The sequence below is a fragment of the Neolamprologus brichardi genome, chromosome 8, assembly GCF_056152115.1.
Source record: "Neolamprologus brichardi isolate AB-2024 chromosome 8, ASM5615211v1, whole genome shotgun sequence".
NCBI classification, from domain to species: Eukaryota; Metazoa; Chordata; class Actinopteri; order Cichliformes; family Cichlidae; genus Neolamprologus; species Neolamprologus brichardi.
Genome location: NC_142111.1, coordinates 10,348,639 through 10,370,471, shown reverse-complemented (window position 1 = coordinate 10,370,471; position 21,833 = coordinate 10,348,639). Strand labels below are relative to the sequence as shown.

Sequence of the window (21,833 nt, the reverse complement as noted above, 5' to 3'; positions counted from 1 at the left end):
TTTCCATCAGAGTTAGAGAAAGACAACATCCAAAGCCATGTGGATCAGGATGCGATTGGATTGGACAAGTCACAGGGAATGCAGGTGTCCTTCCTCATTCATCTTAAAGACCCTGTGGAGCTACTCCCACATGTTGTGAATACAGATTCAGACTGAATACAGCCTTGCGTTCATTGTACATTTCTTTTTCGGTGAATAGTAAATGAACTGGTACTTATATAACACTTGAACAGTAATTATTACAAGCTTCATTCACCGACTCACTGACACATTCATACAGCACATTCTAAATATCACTTGGATGGCTGCATCAGGAGCAATGTGGGGTTCGGTATTTTGCCCAAGGACACTTTGTGCACTCGAGGAGCCAGCGATTGAACCACCTACTGTTAGATGAGTCCCAGCTGGACACTACTTAGTGTAGTTTGAATGTTTAAAACTGTGAATATGAGGATGCACTTTGTAAAAACAGGTGACAGCGACGAGTTAAAACATGAGATATCACATGAGAAATGAGTGTTATAAGCAGGATAAGGATTGAATGGATATTTGTTTTTACTGACACTTTTAATGTGTGAATAAAAAGTTCATACATCAGCCAAGCAAATAGATTTGTTTATGGGTTGATGTGACCTTTCTTCTTCTTTTGGTTGCTTTAGTTGTCGCCACAGCAGATCATAAGCCTTCATCTCACCCTGTCCCTACCATCCTCCTCTGTCACACCAACCTTCTGCATGTCCTCCTTCACTCCCTCTATAAGCCTTGTCTGTGGTCTTCATCTTCATCTCCATCTTCAGCATCCTTTGTGCATGTCCAGACCATCTCAGCCTTGCCTCTCTAATTTTGTCTCACGTCTTTTTGAAAGTACCACCCTCTTCAAATCATATATCATAGCTTTCACTCAGGTCTCATTACCATCTTGCAAATCTTCCCTTTGACTCTTTACACTTGTGACATTCATCTCCACCTGCTTTCCCCTGCCTGCACTCTCTTCATCACCTCTCTGCTTCACTTCTTCATGTTTGCTTTGGATGCCTGACCCCAGGTATTTATACTAAAATATGACCAATGAGTAAAATAAACTGTTGTCAAGTAAAGAATACAACAGTTCGATCAAGTCAAGTCACAAACTAGATCGCAAATTTAAAAGAAAAAGCAGTTATACACGGAAATTCGATGTAGCGTTATCTTTGCAAGATGTCCTGTGATATAGTTTGCTTTTTTCATTATTAATTTTCTTCTATAAACGTTATCACCCAGGAGTACAGGGATTGAAAACCCCAGCTTTGATTTATGGGAAGAAGGCAAATGTGCTAAATTTGTTGCAGTAATTGTTAAAAAATTAATGCGATCGATAGATATCGAAAAGACTCATAGAACATACAGTATATTTACTTTGGATATAGATTGTGCATTGCTGGACACAACTCTGTACCGAAAGGGGGATCACATGTGCATACTGCCATGTGAAACCGAGGGAAGAAGAAGAAGAAGAAGGAAGCAACCCGCTAGTAAGCGTCATGACGTCATGGCCGTCGTGGGCAACGGCGGAGGCTGGAGCGGGAAGCAAATAACAGCTTTGATATGTATCAAATGTTGAACGAGCTGCTGTTTACACGGTACCGGGAAAACCGGAAAACCCCGCATCTTATGATGTGAACAATAAAAGGTTATGTTTTGCTTTGAGCTCCGGAGAAGGCAGAAGGAACTTTCCCGGTTATTTAGTTAACTGTCTGCTTGCTAGCTAACTTCCAGACTGGGATATCAACAGGTGGATTTTCTGTTTGCTGCATTTATCAATGGCCTACAAAGGTAAAGTGCACTTTAAAGGTTTGAATGAAATCCATATAAAATACAACAAAGAAGACCGAGAGACAGAAACCCTGATTTTAAACGAGAGTCAAACGTTGTTAATAACTAGTTAAACCTAACTCCAGCTTTTCTAATTGTGCAGATTGGCAGCATCCCTACGTTAACATATTCAAATATGTCCGAGTTGAAGAGTGGAAGAGGTCGGCAAAAGAGGGGGATGTGTCAGCATACACGGTAACTTTGTACACACTACACTTGCTTGAATTACCCTTATGAAATCAGTATAGACTAGTTTGTCTCCTCACACAGGTTGAGGATTAGTTTCTCTAAAGATCAATAGAATAGTAATTGTTGAAATGTTTTTTCCCAACATTGCGTCTCTCAGGATAAGACACTGAAGTGTCCGGTGTTCAGGATCAGGGGCCCTGTTCCTGACAACAGCTACATCTTGCTTCCCAAAAACAGCAGCCAGTCCCTGGGGCTGACAGGACGCTTCTTCTACCTCCTTTTCAGGCCGACCCCCGGCAAATACTTTGTGGTCCACCTGGATGTCGCTGCAGGGGTATCTGCATGTTTGGCTGCATGATCCATTGTGCATATCATTCATTTTTGCTCAGAGAAATCAAGACTGCTTTCCCTCTTTCTCTGTGCCGTGTTTTATAGGAGGGTCAGGTTGTCCGTATCTCCTTTTCCAACACGTTCAAAGAGTTCAAGTCCACAGCTACATGGCTTCAGTTTCCTTTCCTGTGTGGAGCTGCAAAGGATTCAGTTTATGAAAACACAGCTAAATCTGCAAGACGGGGTAAAAACTATGCACACTCACGCTGCCTGGTATACTTAAGCCATTTCCAGTAATTGCACAGATTGTATAAGAAGGATCTAAAAAGTGAAGCTAATGCAGAAATGCCTAAAATCAGCATTATTTCTAAGGGCTGACTTAGAGGGGTGTCAGTTTGGTTGCCTAAAGAAGCCCCATCTCTGCTTTTGTATCGAAGTCTATGAGAAAACAACCCTACTGCTTACTTGAGCTATGCCCTCAGACGCTTTTTTAATGAGCTTGTGGACTCTTTGAAATCCTATAAAAGTATTGTTATTTAATACAGAGGGACTGTTACTTTGTAAAAATCGCACATTTTTATTTGATATAGGTTTGGTGGGTCCAGCTCCTACATCAGTGCGCTGGACGTGTCTGATGCTGGACCTGCAGCTCACGCTTTCTGACTACCTCAGCCGCTCCTACATTCACCTGAAGAACATCAAGTTATGTGCCAACATGACAGTGAAAAACATGTTTACCAGTGACTTACTGCTAGACCCAGGTGAGGGCAAAAACTTTCAAACAATGGACGTCTTACTGTACATGTATATATTTTATATGTGCAGTTAGTTGTTTAACTGCTGTTTTTCGTTTAAAATGGCCAGATCAAGTTATGAAAAAGAAAACTGGACAGTGTTTTTCTGTGTCTCTGAACAGAAAACTGCAAAACCAGTCAATTCAACGAGCAAAGATGATGAAATACAGCTGCACACAGACGCACGTGTTGAAGCTTTTAAAATCTTTAACCCAGTCATTGCTTATTCATTGTTATTATCTTTTAACAGGAGTTTCCTTCAGTCAAGCTAAGTTAATGGGTCTGACCTCGTCTCAGGGAACAGGTGCCATACCCAGAGAGATGTCATTTCCTGTGCCCAAGGGAGGCTCCTGGCATGATCTGTATGATTACATCAGGTACAGCTATAGATATTCAGTTTAAAGCAAAGTTCAGAAAAAACACTTTTCTTGATACAAAAACTGAAATTTTGGTGCAAAGTGGTAAAGATTAGTCTCATAGCCCAGCTGAATATTTGTAATCCATATCAACAACTTCTTTGTTTGCAAAGTCATTTAGGCTCTCAATATGTGGACATGTACTTGAATACTGTCTTAAGGGTAGATTTTTCCTTTTGTGATGATTTTAGAAATATTTACAGCCTATCTGCAGCCTAAATTGTTATTGATTTAATACAGATGTTATCTGCCTTTACCACTGCTACAAAGTCATTCAACTTTTCCTAACCCAACAGGTTTCCCTCTGAAGGAACAAAGTTACCGTTTGACTCCATTCAAAAAGGAAGTCCACAGTCAGAGCGTCGTAAGTAATGGAAAGGACACTCGTCACCAAATATACTGAAGAAAGAGCTCGCCTCACCTCAAAACACAATTATGCTTAAATCATTTCTTTCTTTCTGGTGTTAAATTAAGTCTTAACTCAAAGAAAATGAAACTACTGGCTCAATATTACATGCCTGATTCATGGGATGTGGAATCTGAGGTGCTTGTGTTCATCAAGGTAATAATACCAGTAGTAATGTATTGTAGATGACTGGTTTCCATTTTCCATTGTATTCTCCAGGGTCTACTCCCAGCCTCAGCAAACCAGTTCAAGATCGTGTGTCCCTCATCCACCAGATCACCAACCCAAAATTAGTAAGACTGATAACATTTAGCACATTTTTCCTTCCATGGTGAGTAGTACGGTATAGATACTTTATAAAGGAAATATGTATCTTTGAGATTAAGAATCCTTTTTTAAAGAGAGACCAGGCCAGGAGGGCGGCATAAATTACAATAAATATTACATTTAACATGTGAAGAAAAGAGATACAGCTGACATTCAGTACAGGCAAACATCTGAATCATGTGCAGTAACAGGTCATTACATGAGCAACATCAAAACCAGTCACTCTGACCAAATGAACTGTTTTCTCACCCTTTAAAACAGATTTAAACTCCTGTATTGTAACCAGATGTAACCAGAACACTTTTAAAAGCCCCTTTTTCCTCATTTCTCACTTTAGACGGTCATTAGTAAAAATACTGTGAGAGTGTTTGCTGTGCTGGTTGTCATTTTTACACATATAGACACACAAATAAGAAGAAATTAGTCCAAGCAGAGAGAGCTTCCAGTTTTCACTCCAAGTATATAATTAGGCGGAGGCTTATGTTTTGTTTTTGTTTTTTTAAGTGTACATCTTTCTATATATGTTATTTTCTTCTTAGCTATCAAGAAATAACACCCCTGTGGTGGCCAGCATACCTGAGCTGGGTGTAGTCTCCACTCACCAGAATGACCTGTTGGCATCCTCCGGTTCACACAAACTCGCGTCCAGGCCGCCTTCTGAGGCTGATGATGGTGGAGTTCATGTGTATGCGCACGCTGAGGAAGGCCTGAGCAAACACGGGGAAGAAAGTGAAGATGAGGTGATGCTTTAGTCCTCCTATTAAAATAAATGTCCAAGCTTAGGATGCCCTGTTATGTAGCACATTCCATTCTTTGTACATTCTGCTGTATTTGTCCTTCAGTGCTCTTTGTACAGTTGTGTGTGAGCTTGAGAAAACCTGTCGACCTTGTTACGTTACAGTTTGCGTGCACTCCTGTTCCACGGCCTGTGGGTCTGTCACTGTCCAGAGAAGCCAAACAGCAGGTAAAAGGGTGGGGATTGAAACGAAAACAGCCGCCAGGACGTGGTTTGTTTCTAAAATCTTAGCATTTGTTTTTTTTTTTTCTGCTCTTTCTTTTAGAAGCTGCTCCCAGATCCGATTCTCAGGCTCAATCGAATCATCGGCTTTGGAGGAGCTACTTTTAAATGTGTATGGTCCTCTGGAATTAAACCCCTAAATAAAACACATAACCATCAATCCTGAAAAAAATTTTAATAGCTGCACTTCATTGCACCGTAGGCCCTGTGGTCCAAATCAGGCGATGAAGTGGTGTATCCGTGCCATGCAATTATCGTCTCTATGAAGATATCCTCTAACCAGCAGAGATTCTTCATCGGCCACACCGATAAAGTAAATGAGATCCGGTGTGCCGCTCCAACTCAGCAATGTGAAACATCCAAAATAAAATACTTAAAATTCAATATTACATTTGGTGTCTTTGTAGGTGTCTGCGCTGGCTTTTAATGGCAACACAACCCTCCTAGCCTCAGCACAAACTGGCAACAACAGTGTAGTTCGGATGTGGAACTATCACAAAGCAAACTGTGTGGCCATGTTCAGGACTCATGCACATTCGTTATCCTGTCTTAGGTAACCGACTGCAATCACACAGAACAATAACGTGTACGTTTGTTAAAAACCTTGTTTTGCTAAATTAGATTTTTCTTCTATTCATCTCTTCCTATTTTGAAGCTTCTCCTACGGCGGTGGCATTCTCTGTGGAGTTGGTAAAGATAAGCACAATAAAACAGTGAGTTCCATTCATTCAAATCTTATGAAAATCCATGTATGAAAAGAATTATCTCTAGATGTAGAGTAGATGTAGAGTCACAGAGGTCGGTAGATCAAGATGAAACAATTCTAAGAAGCTTTTGATAATATTAACCCAAACTGACCCACTTTATTTTTATCAGGCTATAAATGGCTCTTCTTGTTGGAGTCTGATTCTGCAAAGCTGTCGGGTGATTGCTTCTGTGTGTTATTTCACAGATGGTGGTGGTGTGGAACACTCTGAATGTTAGCAAAGGTGGAGAGGTGTCCATCTTGGCCAAAACGCACACAGATGTGGACATTCACACCATGAAGGTCGCCTTCTTTGACGATACAAGGTACCCTCCGTACTGCATATGTGTGTTTTACCATTTGTACTTGTGTAAATGTTAAATCACACATTCTACCATAAATTCAAATTCAAATTTTATTTGTCACACACACACAACCATGCACAGTATGACATGGGGGTGAAATGCTTGTAGCTGTTTAATGCCCGACTATTAAATGACAGAAAAAAAGTTTTGCAGTATTTACAATTTACAGGTTACTACAAAATTTACAAATTAACTTAGGAATTTACAGTAAAAAAATGTGCAAATAGCAGAAAGAGATTATCAAGATTATAAATTATAGGAATTATAGGATTATAGGAAATGTGTGGTGGTGCGTGTGGTGATGTGATGTGTGTGAGAGTCCAGTCTTACACCTGGTTCAGGGCCCAAATAGCCTGGGGGAAGAAGCTCCTCCTCATTCTCTCTGTTTTGGCCTTAAGGGAGCGGAAGCGCTTCCCAGACCTCAACAGTGAGAAGAGTCCATACTGTATACTGTACTGCATACTGTATAGCATCATGTTATTAGTCTGCAACGAATGGATTGTCACTCTCTCAGCTGTTGGAAGCTTTGAGGACACCGTCCTCTGAAGGTTGATCAGTTTGATCTCTAGTGCTGACATCATGTGGATCTTGTGAAGCTCTTCATAAGCTGCAAACAGGTGAAGGTTTAGCAGATTTAAATGCAGGCATGCAAAGAGTCACACTGTGTGTGGGGATTGTGAGAAAGAGCCAAAGAATGAAGACTTCATTGTGGAGTGAGATATTCCGCAAAGACAGTTTCAACCAAGCAGAAAGTACACCCTCTGTCAGTGCTAAGGTTTTTCATATCGACTCATCATTTATAACAATTCAACCTCAGATGAACCACAGTACACTCTGCCATTAATTATTTTATTAAAAACAAATAAAAATGCAGAAGCAATGTGTGAAAAATCAAGTGTATCACAGTGTAGTCGAGAATGGAGACAATGGGAAAATCTGCAAGTGTGCTGCTTTTAGGATGGTGTCATGTGGTCGGGGAAATATTCGTCTGTGGCGAGTGCGGAATGGCACACTGCGTTCCTGTCCAGTCAACCTGGATGAATACCAAACACTGGATTTCACAGATGTGGCCTTTGAGGAGGGAAACTCTGATGAGCAGCATCTTGATGATCGAACACTGTGAGCGAACAAATCAGCACGCAGGCTTTCTTAACTTCAGGAGAAGTGTGAAACGAATCTGACTCCGCTGAACATGTTCGCTCTGTAACTTCTTCCCCATAGATACGCCAGCACTCGGAGTGGGCATATCTTTGAAATAGACTACAGCAGCGTTGTTATTAAAAACGTGAGGAGGCTGTTACCTGCACAGACGCAACATGCTGACCGCAGAGAGAAATGGACTTTTAATACAGGTGGGTCGTTCAGGTGACATTATCTAAACTTATGTCTTCAATTTAACATTTGGTCATTTACATGATTGACCCCCACCTGAAAAAATAAGTCAAACGTCCGTAATGTGACTGTTTTCGTCCCATCCCAGGTCCAGGCATTGCTATCAACAGCATCAGTGTGTCCTCATCATTCTGCGCCACAGGCTCTGAAGATGGCTTCCTGCGGCTCTGGCCCTTTGATTTTTCTACAGTCTTCCTGGAAGCTGGTAGGCGCAGTCATGAGATGGCCTAACATTCACCTGTAGCTAACAGTTACCAGAAGCAGTGATTTAATCTTTAGGTGATGAATATTTAGAGCTTTGATGGGTAAGATTTATTTATGCTTTTGTTTCTCAGGCCTTTCTGACTTAACTAATTTTATAGACACGCATTAGATAACTGAATTAAAACATTTTCACTACTTTTATGACATTGTAGATGGATGGATGAGGTTAAGCTAAGCTTTAAGTGTGTTTAAATTAAGAGTATGAGCAGTATTTGCCTGATATGAAAAATCTGTGAACTCAATACACTCACTTTCCATCTTCAGGAGTTTCGGTGTATGAGCAGATTTGAATTTGAAGCAGCCACCTCTACAGGCTCTCCATCAAGGAGTACAGCAGCTACGGCATTTTCTGCTATTAGTGTGGCTAACTGTTGGTGATCCTGGGCTGTTTAAAAATAGCTGGCTATGTACATTATTTGTATTTTTTCCAGAGCACGAGGGACCTGTGAGCACGGCGCTAATCTCATTTGATAGCCTTCGCGTCCTAGCTGCCACCTCTACTGGTAACCTGGGCTTCCTTGATGTGAGCAGCCGTGGTTACAACACACTGATGAGGTCACATACAGACACTGTGCTCGGCTTCAGCGTCGACGGCATTCATCGGCATCTCACAACAGCCTCTTCTGATGGCACAGTGCGAATCTGGAATATGGATTCCCTCCACCAGGTCTAACTAAACAAGAAAACAAATATACAGAAACTGTCCCCATTCCCAGTAGCACATTTATTGATCAGATCAATGTTTCTCTTGTCTTGTGTTCAGCTGTATGATTTTGTATCTGAAGACAGCCCCTGCTCAGTAGCCTTCCATCCGGGGGAGCAGATCTTCTCCTGTGGTTTCAGCTCTGGCACGGTCAGAGTCTTTGCAATCTCCAGTGCCAAGCTGCTGGCGGATCATGAGTACGTTTTAACTAGCCCGGAGTCGGCACCGGTGGCAGTGAAGAAGCTTTTTCCATTTATATTTATTTATTTTTACACAGGCAGCACAGAGGTGAAGTGGTGGGTCTTGCCTTTTCTCCAGACGGCGAGTTCATGTACAGCGCCGACTCACAGGGGTCTCTGGCACTTTATAACTCCTCTGAGGAAGAGCACAGTGTCATCAAAGTTGTGTGTATGTATACAAACAACCACTTCAAGTTATTCTTAGTACAACCATATGTTACCCATAAGTAGAACTTTTCTGCAGACACAGCATCAAATGTGAATAACTCACTGTGCCATAACATGTACTGTTTAATTTTAAAAGCCTATAAGATAACACGTAAACCATACTTTTAGTTTGGTTATTAGTTTTAGAAAATGTTAAACTGGACTCTTATGTCTATCTACCCTCTGCTGCAGGCTGCTGCAGAGCCACATGTTGGATTTTTCTGCCCACAAAGCTTAAAAGCTGTTATTCTTTTCTTTTCATTTGGATTAGTTTTTTTCTCCAACGTTTGTTTTATTGCAACAAAAGTGCTGATTTTCATTCATTGCACTTCTACTAGGAACAACTGTGTTATGTAGATAATGTTTTTTATTTGCTTGAACATGGTCAATGACTTAGACTATTTTAAATTACAAATATAAGTTGGCTTGACACTCTATACCTTTTCGGTTAGGTAATGTGGTGGCTCGAGGCACTGAGCGCGCTCCAGACGCGCTCACAGTAAGCAGCGACAGTCGCTGCCTGGCTTTTGTCGGTCCCTCGGAGTACACTGTCACCGTTGCTGACGCACGGACTCTTGATGAGGTCAACTCTCACACCGTACAATCTGCACTTTTCACTTTGAGCATTAGAGTCTGGGTTCTTCTGTCTCACCCTGTCCACACTGACACATAACTTCTTCTGTAGCTGCTACATGTAGATGTGAGTATTTTGGATGTAGAGAGTCCCCGTCTGGATTCTGCCCTGAAGGTCTGCTTCCCTCCGGCCTCCACCAAACACTTGTTGGTTGCCACATCTGGTAACAAGATCCTCTGGGTTTGCACCAAGACAGGCCGCCTCCTCCGAGAGGTAACTGTTCACAACAGCTTTGTTGTAAAATCCATGAATTACTTGTTGAGTGGTTCCAAGACTGATTATTTGCTTAAGACAGAAACATGGGAGATGCCTGGGGTTGGCTTTCTCTTTAGAGATATATGGTGCTACAAGACAAGAAGCTTAGAAGTTTGTAAAAATGTCATAATATAGTAACTAAGATATTATTGTATAGTTTTATGAACACAGTTTGTATCTCTTTGTTTCTGAGTGTTGTTTTTCGGTTTTTCTGACAGCTGTCTAAAGTGCATAAACACCACTGCTCGTCCCTGGCTGTGAGTGACGATGGTCGTTTCCTGCTGACAGCCGGACACAACGCTGTGAAAGTGTGGGATTATAACATGCAGCTTGATATTAACTCACAGGTAGTCAACAAAAGAGTAACTTAGACTCTTTATAACAAATACTACCAACTAAAGTACTTGGTAAAACTTTACAATACAGCTCATGACAAATGGTGTACTTTTAATATGATTATATATAATAATGATGAATACAATTACATGGAATTTAAATGTATTTTAGTTTAAATTACATTATAATTTTTACCTAAAAAGTGCTTAAAGGTAGAAACACCAGAATAAGAGGATAACAAGACAGGTTTTTATAGAAAGCAAGAAAATAATTAGAATGTAGGTGCATTTTAAATTGTATACACACCATACTTTTGTGTGTGTCACATCAAGGAGTGGATTACTTGTGCCTTTATTTCGCCAATATAAATGTGATAATGACTGTTCTCACTTAGAAATGGAAAGAAAGAAAAAAAAATCAACATTTGCATCACCATGTGACCTTATAGTGATGGAGCCAAGTCTGACTTATTTATTTTCTTTCACAATCACTGTTCAAATGTAAATTTCAAAAGTAAAACACCTTGAAATTAGGAAAGTTTAAACCCCTCCATCATATGGCCCACGCCCTGAAAAGTACACTGTTGTACTTGTAAAACTGTAAAATATTTTTTGTTTTGTTTTTTCAAAATTATCAAGAAATTATGTAGTGCTTAAAGTTGCTTACAGCATAATTTGTTTGCCCTTTTTTGAAATTGCTTACAGTAATTCTGTTTTCGTGTGTGTGTGTGTGTGTGTGTGTGTGTGTAAAACCCTGACTTGTTATTCCCTTATTCTCGTGCATCTATCTTTAAGTGTATGCTGGTAAATATAATTACTTTCAAATATTACAAAAGGAAATAATCCCTTAGACATGGACTGTATTATAAAGTATTACTAAGTGTTTGATAAAGTCGTGCTTGCTGCCTTATTTTACAAGTACGGGTGACATAATCATACAAAAAAAAAGTCTAAAGAAGGCTTATTATGTCAGTGTTTTAATGGATTCTAAAAGATGTTATTGTAATGGATCATATTATTTCATACAATTGCCTGATTGTAGTTATAGTTTTGCAAGTATTGAGTGGTTACAGGTCACATTGCACTAATTTTGATGAGGATTGTAGAAATTATGTCAGCTGTAGAGAACAGACAGTAGTAGGAGGCTGATGTTTTAGGAGTTAATGTTGTGAAGTTAAATGTGTTTATTTCTACCAGATGTTCATAGGCCACAGTCATCCTATTCGGCAGCTTAGCTTCACCCCTGACCAGCTGGGAGTGATCTCAGTCGGAGACGCCATATTTCTTTGGGACTTCCTGGCAAATCCTGTAAACTCTACAGCTCACAGTTGGTAATAATCACTCTTGAGTCTTCTTAACAAATGTTTATAACCTATATTGGTTCATATTTATTTGTCTCTGTCTTCACTCACAGCTCACCTTTCAAAATAAGCTACGCTTCAGCTCCAAAACCAGGTGACATATTTAGTTTGCTCCAGTTCAGGCTTGCTTTAATGATGCAAAAGGCATCTCATTCTTTTGCTTTTACGAATTTGAAATAAATAGTTGGTCTTGCAATTTTATATAACAACTTAACAGACACTGAAGTTGATGATATACAATTGTCCAACGGTATGCCTCGAAAGACAGCGCCGCTCCCCTCCTCACCACCACCACGACTGGACATCAGCAGCATCGACCGGGTTGGACACCGAGGTAAATTTGTTTTTTGTTCGTCTGCTTCCGCTTGTAGTTCCTGTCTGTGGTGGACTGTAGGATTAGCTGATCAATCTGGGACTTTGTGCACAGTCTCATGCTGATGGTTTGCTCTGAGAAACTGATAACCAATCTGCTTGTAGATTTTAAGTTGTTAGAGTTATTGCCATTGATAATTTTTGTCATATAATCTGTAAATTTAATACAGTCAAGTTTGCTTTTAAAGCAACAGTTTTTTTCTGTCTCACTCAGATTTGGGGTCCTTGGGTTCTTGTGACACCCCAGCAAAGACAATCCCAACTGCATCAGCACCAGAGACTGGTTCAGGTCTTTCCTCTGATCCCAGACCTGCTGTCTCCTTCCTCAAAGTGACAGATCTGATCAACGGTTCTCCCCTAAATAGCAGTTATATGGACACTTGTAAATGCAATGTTTTTGGGGGGTTTTTGGTATTATAATGCTGTTGTTTAGCTTTCTCATTTTTTTGTTTGTTTTGTTTTTTAAATTGGTGCCATTTTGTCTTTCAGCTGAGTTGAAACAAAAGAAGCCAGTGCGTCCAGACTGTTACAAGCACTTTATCCCACGTTTCAAGACATCATCACTTGATCAGGTAAACAGAGACTGCAGCCACAATATGCTTCTGTAGATTTGCTGTCCTGTCTTATTTTCTTCTCTCTTCTAGTCTGTTGTAGCTCCAGAAGCACAAGAAGAAGGCATAAAGCTCAAAGCAGTGATTGGCTACAATGGCAATGGGCGTGGCAACATGGTGTGGAGCCCCGACCAAGGTTAAGATGATATTCTGAAAGAAAAACATAAAAGTAAAACTGGAAATATTGTGTGAAATCAGAGTTATGGTATGAACTTAAGCTTGATCAAACAAATAAAAGTAACCTAAAGCACACTGGCTACTACTATTGAAATTTAAGTAAAAATCCAACTTTGAAATCAAATGCACGAAACACTTTTCTACTCATACCAGCTTTTAAAACGAGCCACTGAGTATAGCATTGCTTAAACCCAGCCGTTATTTTCCGTTGCAGGTTTATTTGCATACTCTTGCGGATGTGTGGTGGTCGTGGAGGATCTTCATACAGGAAGTCAGAGACACTTGCAGGGCCACAGAGAAGAGATCTCGTGCCTTGCGGTTACAAATGATGCACAGGTAAACTTTTTGGTTCAAAACTCAGTACTCAAACTCTACAGGTATGTTATCTGAAATATTATCTGATATGAAATGACTGGTGGAGCATCAGGTGTGGTCTGCTATGATCAAGGTACAAAATAACCACATTTTTTAGCTGTGTGCTGAAACCAAACACTCCTGGTCATTATGAAAAGGCTTCTCTAATAAAATCAAAGAGAAACGAGAGGGAAAGTGATCACAACCAAATAGTGATTGATAATTATATTTAATTAAAAATGAATGCACATATAGGGAACTAGAGTTGTATTATATGAAAAGTTTCTAGCAGATTACACTTCTTTGCTTTGTATCCAAGAAGGCAACTGTTGTTTGGCCTGACAAAAGCAAGAGGAACCTGGGAACCCTGCAGTCATTGAGTTGACCATTAACTCCTCTATTTATCAAAGTATTCTAGGGTCAAATGTGGGGACAGCAGCTACAGCCTGGCTGAAATGATCCCAAGCACAGCAGCAAATGACAGAAAAAGAAAGCAATCAGAGCGTCACAATAGCACAGTCAAAGTCCAGACCTCAACCTGACCTCAAGCAGGACTGTTTGGAGAGCTGTGCACAAACAAATGCCCACAAACCTCAATCAACCGAAGCAATGTTGTAAAGTAAAGTAGGTCAGAATTCCTCCACAACAATGTGAGAGTCATTTTTTGTTGTTTTTTTTTTCCGAGAGTGTAATACTATCATCACAGAGAGCTATATGATGTAACTGTCAGCAATATGAATCAACTGTGTATTGCGTTGTTTGTGTCTTTATCTCTTTCTCAGACTATAGCATCAGCTGGTGGCACTAACTCCAGCAGGAGCCTTATCTCCATTTGGGACGTCCAGAGTGGAACGTGTCGTCGCAGTGTCTCCTACCACAGCGGTGCCATCCAGTGTCTTGCGTTTTCCAGGGATGATCGTTTCTTTCTCTCTGTTGGTCAGTGTCGTATCCGATTGCAGTTGAACTTTTCTTTTCTTTGTGTTTGTACCGTATTATACTTGATAAAGTAGCTGACAGCAATCGTCTCATCTGCTGCAAAATGTATAACTGCTACTGGCTTGTGATTCTTCACCATTACACAGGAGACTTCTCTGACCCGGAAGTGGCTCTGTGGAGCAGTAAGAACTTCCAGATGCTGTCAAGTGTAAGGGTGTCAGGACCAATCCACGATGCTGCTTTCAGCCCGTCAGCAGCCAGTCAAATGGCCTGCGTGGGCACCGATGGGGTATACTTCTGCTTTATCCACACACAGGGCCAGGATGCAGACCTCAAGGTTAACGACCACAAAAAATCCACAAACACACACAATAAGATTTTCTTACCTGATCAGGAGCTTTGGGCCACATAATGTAGCCATCATTAGAATTTGCTAATTTGCCAAGAAACATTAGTCGAGCTATAGGCATATATTGGTTTAAAATGTGTTAAGCATACATTTTAAATGTAAAAGAAATGCATTTAGTATTGGAGTGGGTGAAGATTTTACTTTACTTACATGAAGATTGACTTTTTCTTTACCCATGTAGGTCCAGAGGGTGAAAACACCAGCAGAGGTGGGTGATGTGGAGCTGACGGCTCTCTGCTACCACGTGGATGACTTCCTGTTCACCGGCACAAACCGAGGACATGTTTGCACCTGGGATGTTAGAACGCAGCGCTGCTTAATGACCTGGGAAGCCGACGAAGGAGAAATTGGTACAAATAGGCAAAATCCCCCATGTGTGCATGATAGCATGACATTTCACCACACAGGAAAAAAACACAACAGCATCACTAGTGCAGCTTAGATAGAGATATCTTGGATATACAGCTTCTGCCACAGGAAACTGAATTGATGTGTTTTCTTGGTGTAGGTGTGCTGCTGTGTCGAGGGAACCGCCTCCTCACAGGCAGCAACACCCGCTGGCTGCGACTGTGGGAGGTAGAAGCGGTTCAGAGCTTGAAGGCTGAGGAAAAGGGCAGAGGTGTGGAAGACAGGTCTGTTGCTCAATTTTGAATGATCCCTCCTGTCTCATTATATCATCTCATTAATACAAATATACAATCCTCAGTCAGTTTACTAACGAGAATACAGGGCAAAAGGTAAATAATGTTTAACTGTTTTACTGCTTTCATCCATTACACTGTCTGTGTGTATGTTGCAGGAGCAATAACATAATCATAGCATAGATTTACAGGCAATTCTGTATTTTGATATTTTTATATTACTGACTTGTAAATAATGGGTAGAAGAGCATAAGTCTGTGTCTGTGGTCGACTTGAGCTCTAGAAAAGAAGAGAAATGGTCATCTTTGATTCCTAAAGATCTTTCATCTCTCATCCCAGAGGTCTCTTTAATTCTAGAAGAGGGGGAAAGCGTTAGAAAGAAAAGATGTTTGTCAAGTGTGTGCAAAACAACCAAGTAAAAGGTAAAAAGTTCACAGGTTATGGACAGATTTTGCCAGTTTTCCTCCGATTCAATATTGTAAGTCAAGAGACGAATACTGAAGGTGTGAGCATGGTAAAATAACTCATGTGGAAATGTGCGAGTAAGAGAAACTTGTAAATTAACCATGTTTAAAGTTTAGTGTTCTTCAAGTTGCCTGACATTCGAGTTGTTTTGCACATACTTGCCATTCTCTCAGCCAGCTTGTTGTCATCATTGGATAGTCTTGAAATATTTTCCACATTTGCAGAACATTTCATGACTACTTCTCCTTCACTGTGGGCCAAGTCATTCCCCCCTTTTCACTTTAGGTCAGCCTTCTGTTTTCTGTCCTTTGTCTTCATAAAAATAAGTTATCTGGCAGTTGTCTTAAAATGTGCTTAATAAAATGGTTGTCATTGGCTGTCTGTCTCTAACAGTGAGCAGTGTTATTTGTGTTATGAATAAGAACAATAAATGAGAAACAGTATTTATGCAGATTTCTTTTTCACTTCTTGGTTCACTTATAAGCTGACCTCTTTCTCTGCATAATGCTCTGTCGTGTTTTTTGAAACATTAAGAACCAGGTAAAGAATAAAACAGAGACCTGTCTCTATTTTAATGGTGGATCAGTGCTTATGAGCACCTCTGTCTGTGCTTCAGTGGGACAGCAGTGGTGTTGGAGCAAGAGATAATGCTGGATGGGGCAACAGTGAGTGCATCGTTCGATAACACAATGGACATGGGGATTGTTGGAACCACGGCAGGAACTCTCTGGTACATCAACTGGTCAGATAACAGCAACATCCGACTGGTCAGCGGCCACAAAACTAAGGTACCAGTGTGACATTTAGGAATCATTAGCTCGTGACACAGAAATAATAATGTTCTTGTGGGCTGATTGCATGTTATACCTTAAATGTGTATCAATGAATGTGACTGTTAAAATATACAACTGCACATAGCATCATTATAAAAACAGATTTGTTATAGAGCTGATGTGTCCTGTGTTGTTTACAGAAGGCTCTCTGTAATGGCAACTTGACAATCTTTTCCTTTTTCATTGAGAAAATGTTTCTTTATATTTGTATAGCTGCAGGTATAATCAATCCAAGCTGCTGATTTTACCCCTCACAGATCCAGTCCATGTATGATAAGAATCTAAAGTGCTTCAAGCTCAGATGTTGAAGACTATTAATCATTTCCTCTTCATTTCAAATAAATTAGCCCACCATCATCTCTTTTATACTCAGCAGAAAACCTTACTGCCTCTCTGCCTCTCCTGCTAATAGATAGAGTCCATAATCCTGTTTGAACAGGGAAAAATGATAAAGAAATAACAGACCTCAACAAAATTAACACTTAAATGATTATAAAGCATTAGAGACTTGGAGATTCTGGTAGTTCTAAGACAAAAGCATAAAAATGACTCCCTGGAGTTCAGAGGAACAGAAAATCATTAGTTAATTGGCTTCTTTGTGAAATTCAAAGGCTGCCTGTCATTAAGTAAGTGCAATCTGTCCGCAGCACAAAGAGTAGACTGTGAAAAGCCTGACATTATCAGATCAGTTTTTATTAAATGCTTCTTTTACATTGCTTCTGGTTATTCCCGTTCAGTTTACATATTGATTTGTCTGTTTATCTGCCTCACTGGTTTAATGACCTCCCACAGCTGTTCTCTTGTTTATTTTTTGGGGTATTTCTGTAAGCCTTTTTTCTCTCTTAAGAGAGAGGCACAGCAGGCATTAATCACAATAATAATCTGCGCCTGATACAACAGAATGGGCTGTTGTGAAAAAATATGCAGAACCTGTAGCAAGAAAATGCCAGAAATGTCTTAATAAGATCTCTGAGGATGCTCTGTTTGCTTGTTGAATGTTATCTTCAGGCTAGAGAAAACACTTGCGTCTCTGTGTGTTCTCTGCTCTCCAGGTGAATGACGTAGCGTTTAGCTTTGACGAGAGCCACTTTGCCACCTGCAGCGAGGACGGCAGCGTGAGGGTGTGGTCAACCTCGAGCTATGAGCTGGTGGTGCAGTTCCAGGTGCTCAACCAGGTGAGTGAGTACCCTCAAAGGGGATTTTGCCACAAGAATTATGTTGGATACTTTCTACACCAACTGAAAGCATCAAAGCTAATCGATGCTAATCTCAGTAATATCACAGAATTATTGAAGCTGAAAATTAATAAGCAGCTCGTGCATTTGTTTCATGTCTTCATCAGGCTTGTGACTGTGTGTGCTGGAGCCCTTTTTCCAGTGCAGACAGCACGTACGTGGCTGGGGGATACAGTGACGGAACTGTAAGGATCTTTCGGCTCGCCTCAACAGAGATGGAGATGAAGCTGCATCCCCATCACGTGGCTATCTCTGCCATCCAGTACTCAGCTAATGGTGAGAGAGGAGAGCTGAATGTAGTGTATTTACATTTTATCTGCTTTGCAGGAATAAGAGTGTGATTATATATTTCGGATATGTCACTTTGTTCAGTGAAAATACTCACAGGAAGGACTTGCTCTTGAATCTCAAGGCTCATTTGTGCATTACTGTTCTGGCAGTAAAATTTAACGTTTCATCCAGTTGTAGCTTTGGAACTTTTTTTTTGTCCCCCCCTGTACAGGTCATGTGATCCTTTCAGCCGGGAAGAATGGTCTGGTAGCCGTCAGCAGCCTCGTAAATGGAGCAACTATTCGAGTCATAAAAGACCACAAAGGAGCGATGATCACCACAATCCAGTGTGTGATTGAACAGGTCAGCTCTCTGAAGTCAGAACAACAGAAACCGTGGCAGATTAAGAAATATATATGAAAATAATATATAAAAAACCTGCAGCTGAGGTCGTTTCGCTAGAACCAGTCACAGAATCAAAACAGTGTTCTGAATCATTCCTTTTTGGATATATTCATCCTTAAGTTTAAAGTTCTGGAGAGACTTAGCCTCACATGTTGCTCGTAGACCCCATAGCACACGTTCTCACACCTGCGCGGCACTGATGTAGGTACAACGTGCAGGCAGGACACATAACCCACACACTTGCTTTAATTACCTGCACTGTTGACACATGGGCTTAACTGGACATCACATAGACTGTGCTAAAGCGAAGTCTGATTCATTTGGGCATGTGCATTGTCACTCCTCTGGGTAATGTCTGCAAATCCCACTGCATGTGTGAAAATGAAGCTGAAGATGTAAATGTGAACTGGTAATAAACTCTATGGTCAGTATTAATCAATGAGAGAAACACTAAAATTCATCAGTGAACCCTGCTTCTTATACACAGAAATATATTAGCTAGAGTTAATGATCCTGTGTGAAACTATTTAAAAGCAAGACGTCTAACTTTTGTGATACTTAAAATCATTTTTCTTTCATCAGTACCTTTCTGACACTGTTTTATCTTCTCGACCCCAGTGTAAAAATTTTGGGCTGGAAGGAAATGACCTGTGGTTGGCCACGAGCGCTGACAGGCGCGTCAGTGTGTGGGCTGCTGACTGGATGAAGGACAAGTGTAATCTGCTAGACTGGCTGTCCTTTCCTGCTCCCGCCCATTTCACGGTACAATCAGTATTTTAAGTAACAGTGCATAGTAATGAGTTGAAATGTCACTTCAATGGCTTTTTGTTTTGTTTGGGGGTTTTTGGTTTTTTTGGGGGGGATGTCAAGTTTCTGATGCAGCTAATATATGAAGTAAATTTTTGATAAGTGCATAAATAGAAACTGCTGCTACAGCTGGACTGGCATAAACAGGGTCACACAGAACTATATAGAACTCTATATTGGCCTGCAGTATCTGCAAAAACATTCCAACAGCATAGCGAGAGCCCTTCAACCCCAATGTAGGATTGAAGGGCTGTGTTTCTTTTGCTCATCCTCATTTTATGCTTAAGCATAAATCCTACCAGCACAGGACTGAAGTACATTTAGACTTTAAATATGCACAGAGTTTTAGTGAGTAATGCACAGTAAACAAAAGATTGTGTTGCTCTGTACAGTGAAAGGGAAAAAATATTAGTTGTTTTAAAAAAAAAAAAAGCCCTCCTACTGTAACTTGCCAGATGACACAATGGTGAGCTAATAATATGCTGATGATACGATGATGTATCTATATGTTAAAACCAAGAAGCAGGATTCTTCTGCCCCTCCACCTCCTCTTAATAAGTACAAGGTAATGTACATTCAGAGCGCTTTCCAGAGGTGACTGTAAAATATGCCTCAAGAAAACAAGTTTTTTGTAGTCGTGCTTGTAATTCGGTAACCAGAGAAATGTTGGGTATGTGCTTTACGTTACATGTGTTTCTGTCTTTAATTCTGCTCACATGGCTCTGTTTTGTTGACGAATTTAATATGCTATCAACTAGCCAACGACTGCAGATGAAAATGAGTCTGTGTGGCTACATCAGGCATATTTATATGATGAGTTTAAGTTCTCTTGTTAATTAATAAACATTTTCCATTTTAAAGAAACAGAAAAACAAAGCTCAATCTGTTTTGGGTTTTTTTTACCCGTCTCAATCTAATATTTTGTGTTCCTTCCATATGTTGTAGGGTGACAGCCTGCCCCCCAGCATGGCTTCCTTCTGCCCAGCAGACCACAGCCTGGTGGTTTACACCGGCTACGGAGTAGAGAAAGAGCTGTCTTTTTATAGCCTCACTAAAAAACAGGTATCACTGTACATTTTCTCTTTACTTCACTGCATTAGTGCTTTGAATTATTCTTTTTTTTAATTCTTATTTTTTATGAACGTATACTAGCAAATGTTGCACACAGACAGTGTATGAAGCCTGTTTTTATTCCTATTTGCAGATAATCAAGAAGATTTCCTTCCCCCACTGGGCCACATGCATTAGCCTGTCTTCTAAGAGTCATCTTGTAGCTGTGGGATCACATGGTAAATGCTGAGGTTTTTTCTTGTTCATTTGTTTGCTTATATTTTAAAGGTGTCACATGGTTCCAGTAAAAACATTAAAGCTGCATTGGTTGGCTTCTGTCCAGTGATGAATTATTTGCTGTGTGTCTCGTGTCTTATCAGAGCGGGTGCTGAAGCTGATCAAGTCAACAAGTGGCAGGTTTCAGGACTTCTTGCAGCACAGCGACTCACTGCAGACGTGCCAGTTCTCTCCCTCTGGGACACTTCTTTTCTCTGTGGCTTATAATGAGATCCTGCTGTGGGAAGTGCGAGGCCTCTGACCTGATCTGTGCAGGCTCATTATTTTTCACCTAGGTTTTATTTTTTTATGTAACCCTGTTTCTTAGATCGCTCAATCAGTTGAATATTTTTGGTGGAACTGGTGTTGTTTGTGGAAGACTTGTTGAAAGATTTGTCACATATGTTTATCGACTGAATCATTTTTTATATGTATGTTTTTGAAATATAATGTTTTTTTTATTCAAGCTCTTTTGTGTGTGTCTAGTTATTTCTATATATAGAGATGTATATATCGTGAGTTTTCGTACTGAGTGTATGAATGTGTGTTAGTGTAAATGAGTGATAAACAGCTCTTGGCATTTACTATTTTTCCATTGGTGTGAAAATAAAAGGCAAGTGTAAAATTACAACATGTTTTTACTAAGGCTGTGGACCAGAATGACAGGTGGACAGGTGCCCTCCTCAGAATATGTTGTACTCATTGTCACTGCGTTCCTTCTATAAAAGGACACACACAAGTGATATTCTGTGACAAAGACTTGAAGTCTGGCTTCCCAGTCAATGACAGTCTCATTAATTACCAATACTAGTCACCACTTCTGTCAGGGGCTTTTCAACAGTTTTTTCTGGAAAAAAAAATCCAATCATCTTTACACCCAAATTATTCTGTTTACAAAAATAGGATTCTAATTAATGAAAAGCAAACTCTCTAATTATAGTATTGACTGACAATAAATGGGACAAATGTTAAAATATAGACCCCGATGATGTGCTCCATGTATTTATATTTGCAAGGATGAAATGTGATTAAAAATGCTAAACTGGGAGTGATGAACACAGATTGATGTGAAACCACATATCATGTTTGATATTATTTTTTTCTTGTTTGCACTTGTTGTGTATTCCCTGTGATTTCAGTGTTTAGTTGAACAAACAAACC

At 40.2% G+C, this 21,833-nt stretch overlaps 1 protein-coding gene across 2 annotated transcripts; it reads left to right on the top strand.

Annotated features, from left to right (window-relative positions):
• Positions 1 to 1,527: 1,527 nt before the first annotated feature.
• On the top strand, positions 1,528 to 21,138 carry wdr90 (WD repeat domain 90). 2 transcript variants are annotated; one of them, XM_006801063.2, is made up of 43 exons: positions 1,528 to 1,812; positions 1,955 to 2,046; positions 2,198 to 2,374; positions 2,476 to 2,614; positions 2,961 to 3,131; positions 3,415 to 3,541; positions 3,877 to 3,944; positions 4,206 to 4,279; positions 4,853 to 5,053; positions 5,215 to 5,277; positions 5,375 to 5,443; positions 5,534 to 5,644; positions 5,739 to 5,884; positions 5,987 to 6,044; positions 6,284 to 6,402; positions 7,399 to 7,560; positions 7,663 to 7,793; positions 7,922 to 8,038; positions 8,529 to 8,764; positions 8,861 to 8,997; positions 9,078 to 9,208; positions 9,699 to 9,829; positions 9,932 to 10,093; positions 10,354 to 10,482; positions 11,668 to 11,801; positions 11,885 to 11,925; positions 12,049 to 12,165; positions 12,418 to 12,552; positions 12,693 to 12,775; positions 12,848 to 12,950; positions 13,206 to 13,327; positions 14,128 to 14,281; positions 14,428 to 14,618; positions 14,872 to 15,040; positions 15,199 to 15,322; positions 16,413 to 16,584; positions 17,682 to 17,804; positions 17,972 to 18,140; positions 18,367 to 18,497; positions 19,158 to 19,301; positions 20,292 to 20,408; positions 20,551 to 20,635; positions 20,777 to 21,138. In XM_006801063.2, the coding sequence occupies exons 1-43, from the start codon at positions 1,800 to 1,802 to the stop codon at positions 20,932 to 20,934; spliced, it is 5,436 nt and encodes a 1,811-aa protein (XP_006801126.2). In that variant the 5' UTR covers positions 1,528 to 1,799; the 3' UTR covers positions 20,935 to 21,138. The 2 variants fall into 2 exon arrangements, with proteins under 2 accessions (XP_006801126.2, XP_006801125.2); XM_006801062.2 differs by having other exon boundaries at positions 12,418 to 12,585.
• Positions 21,139 to 21,833: the final 695 nt, after the last annotated feature.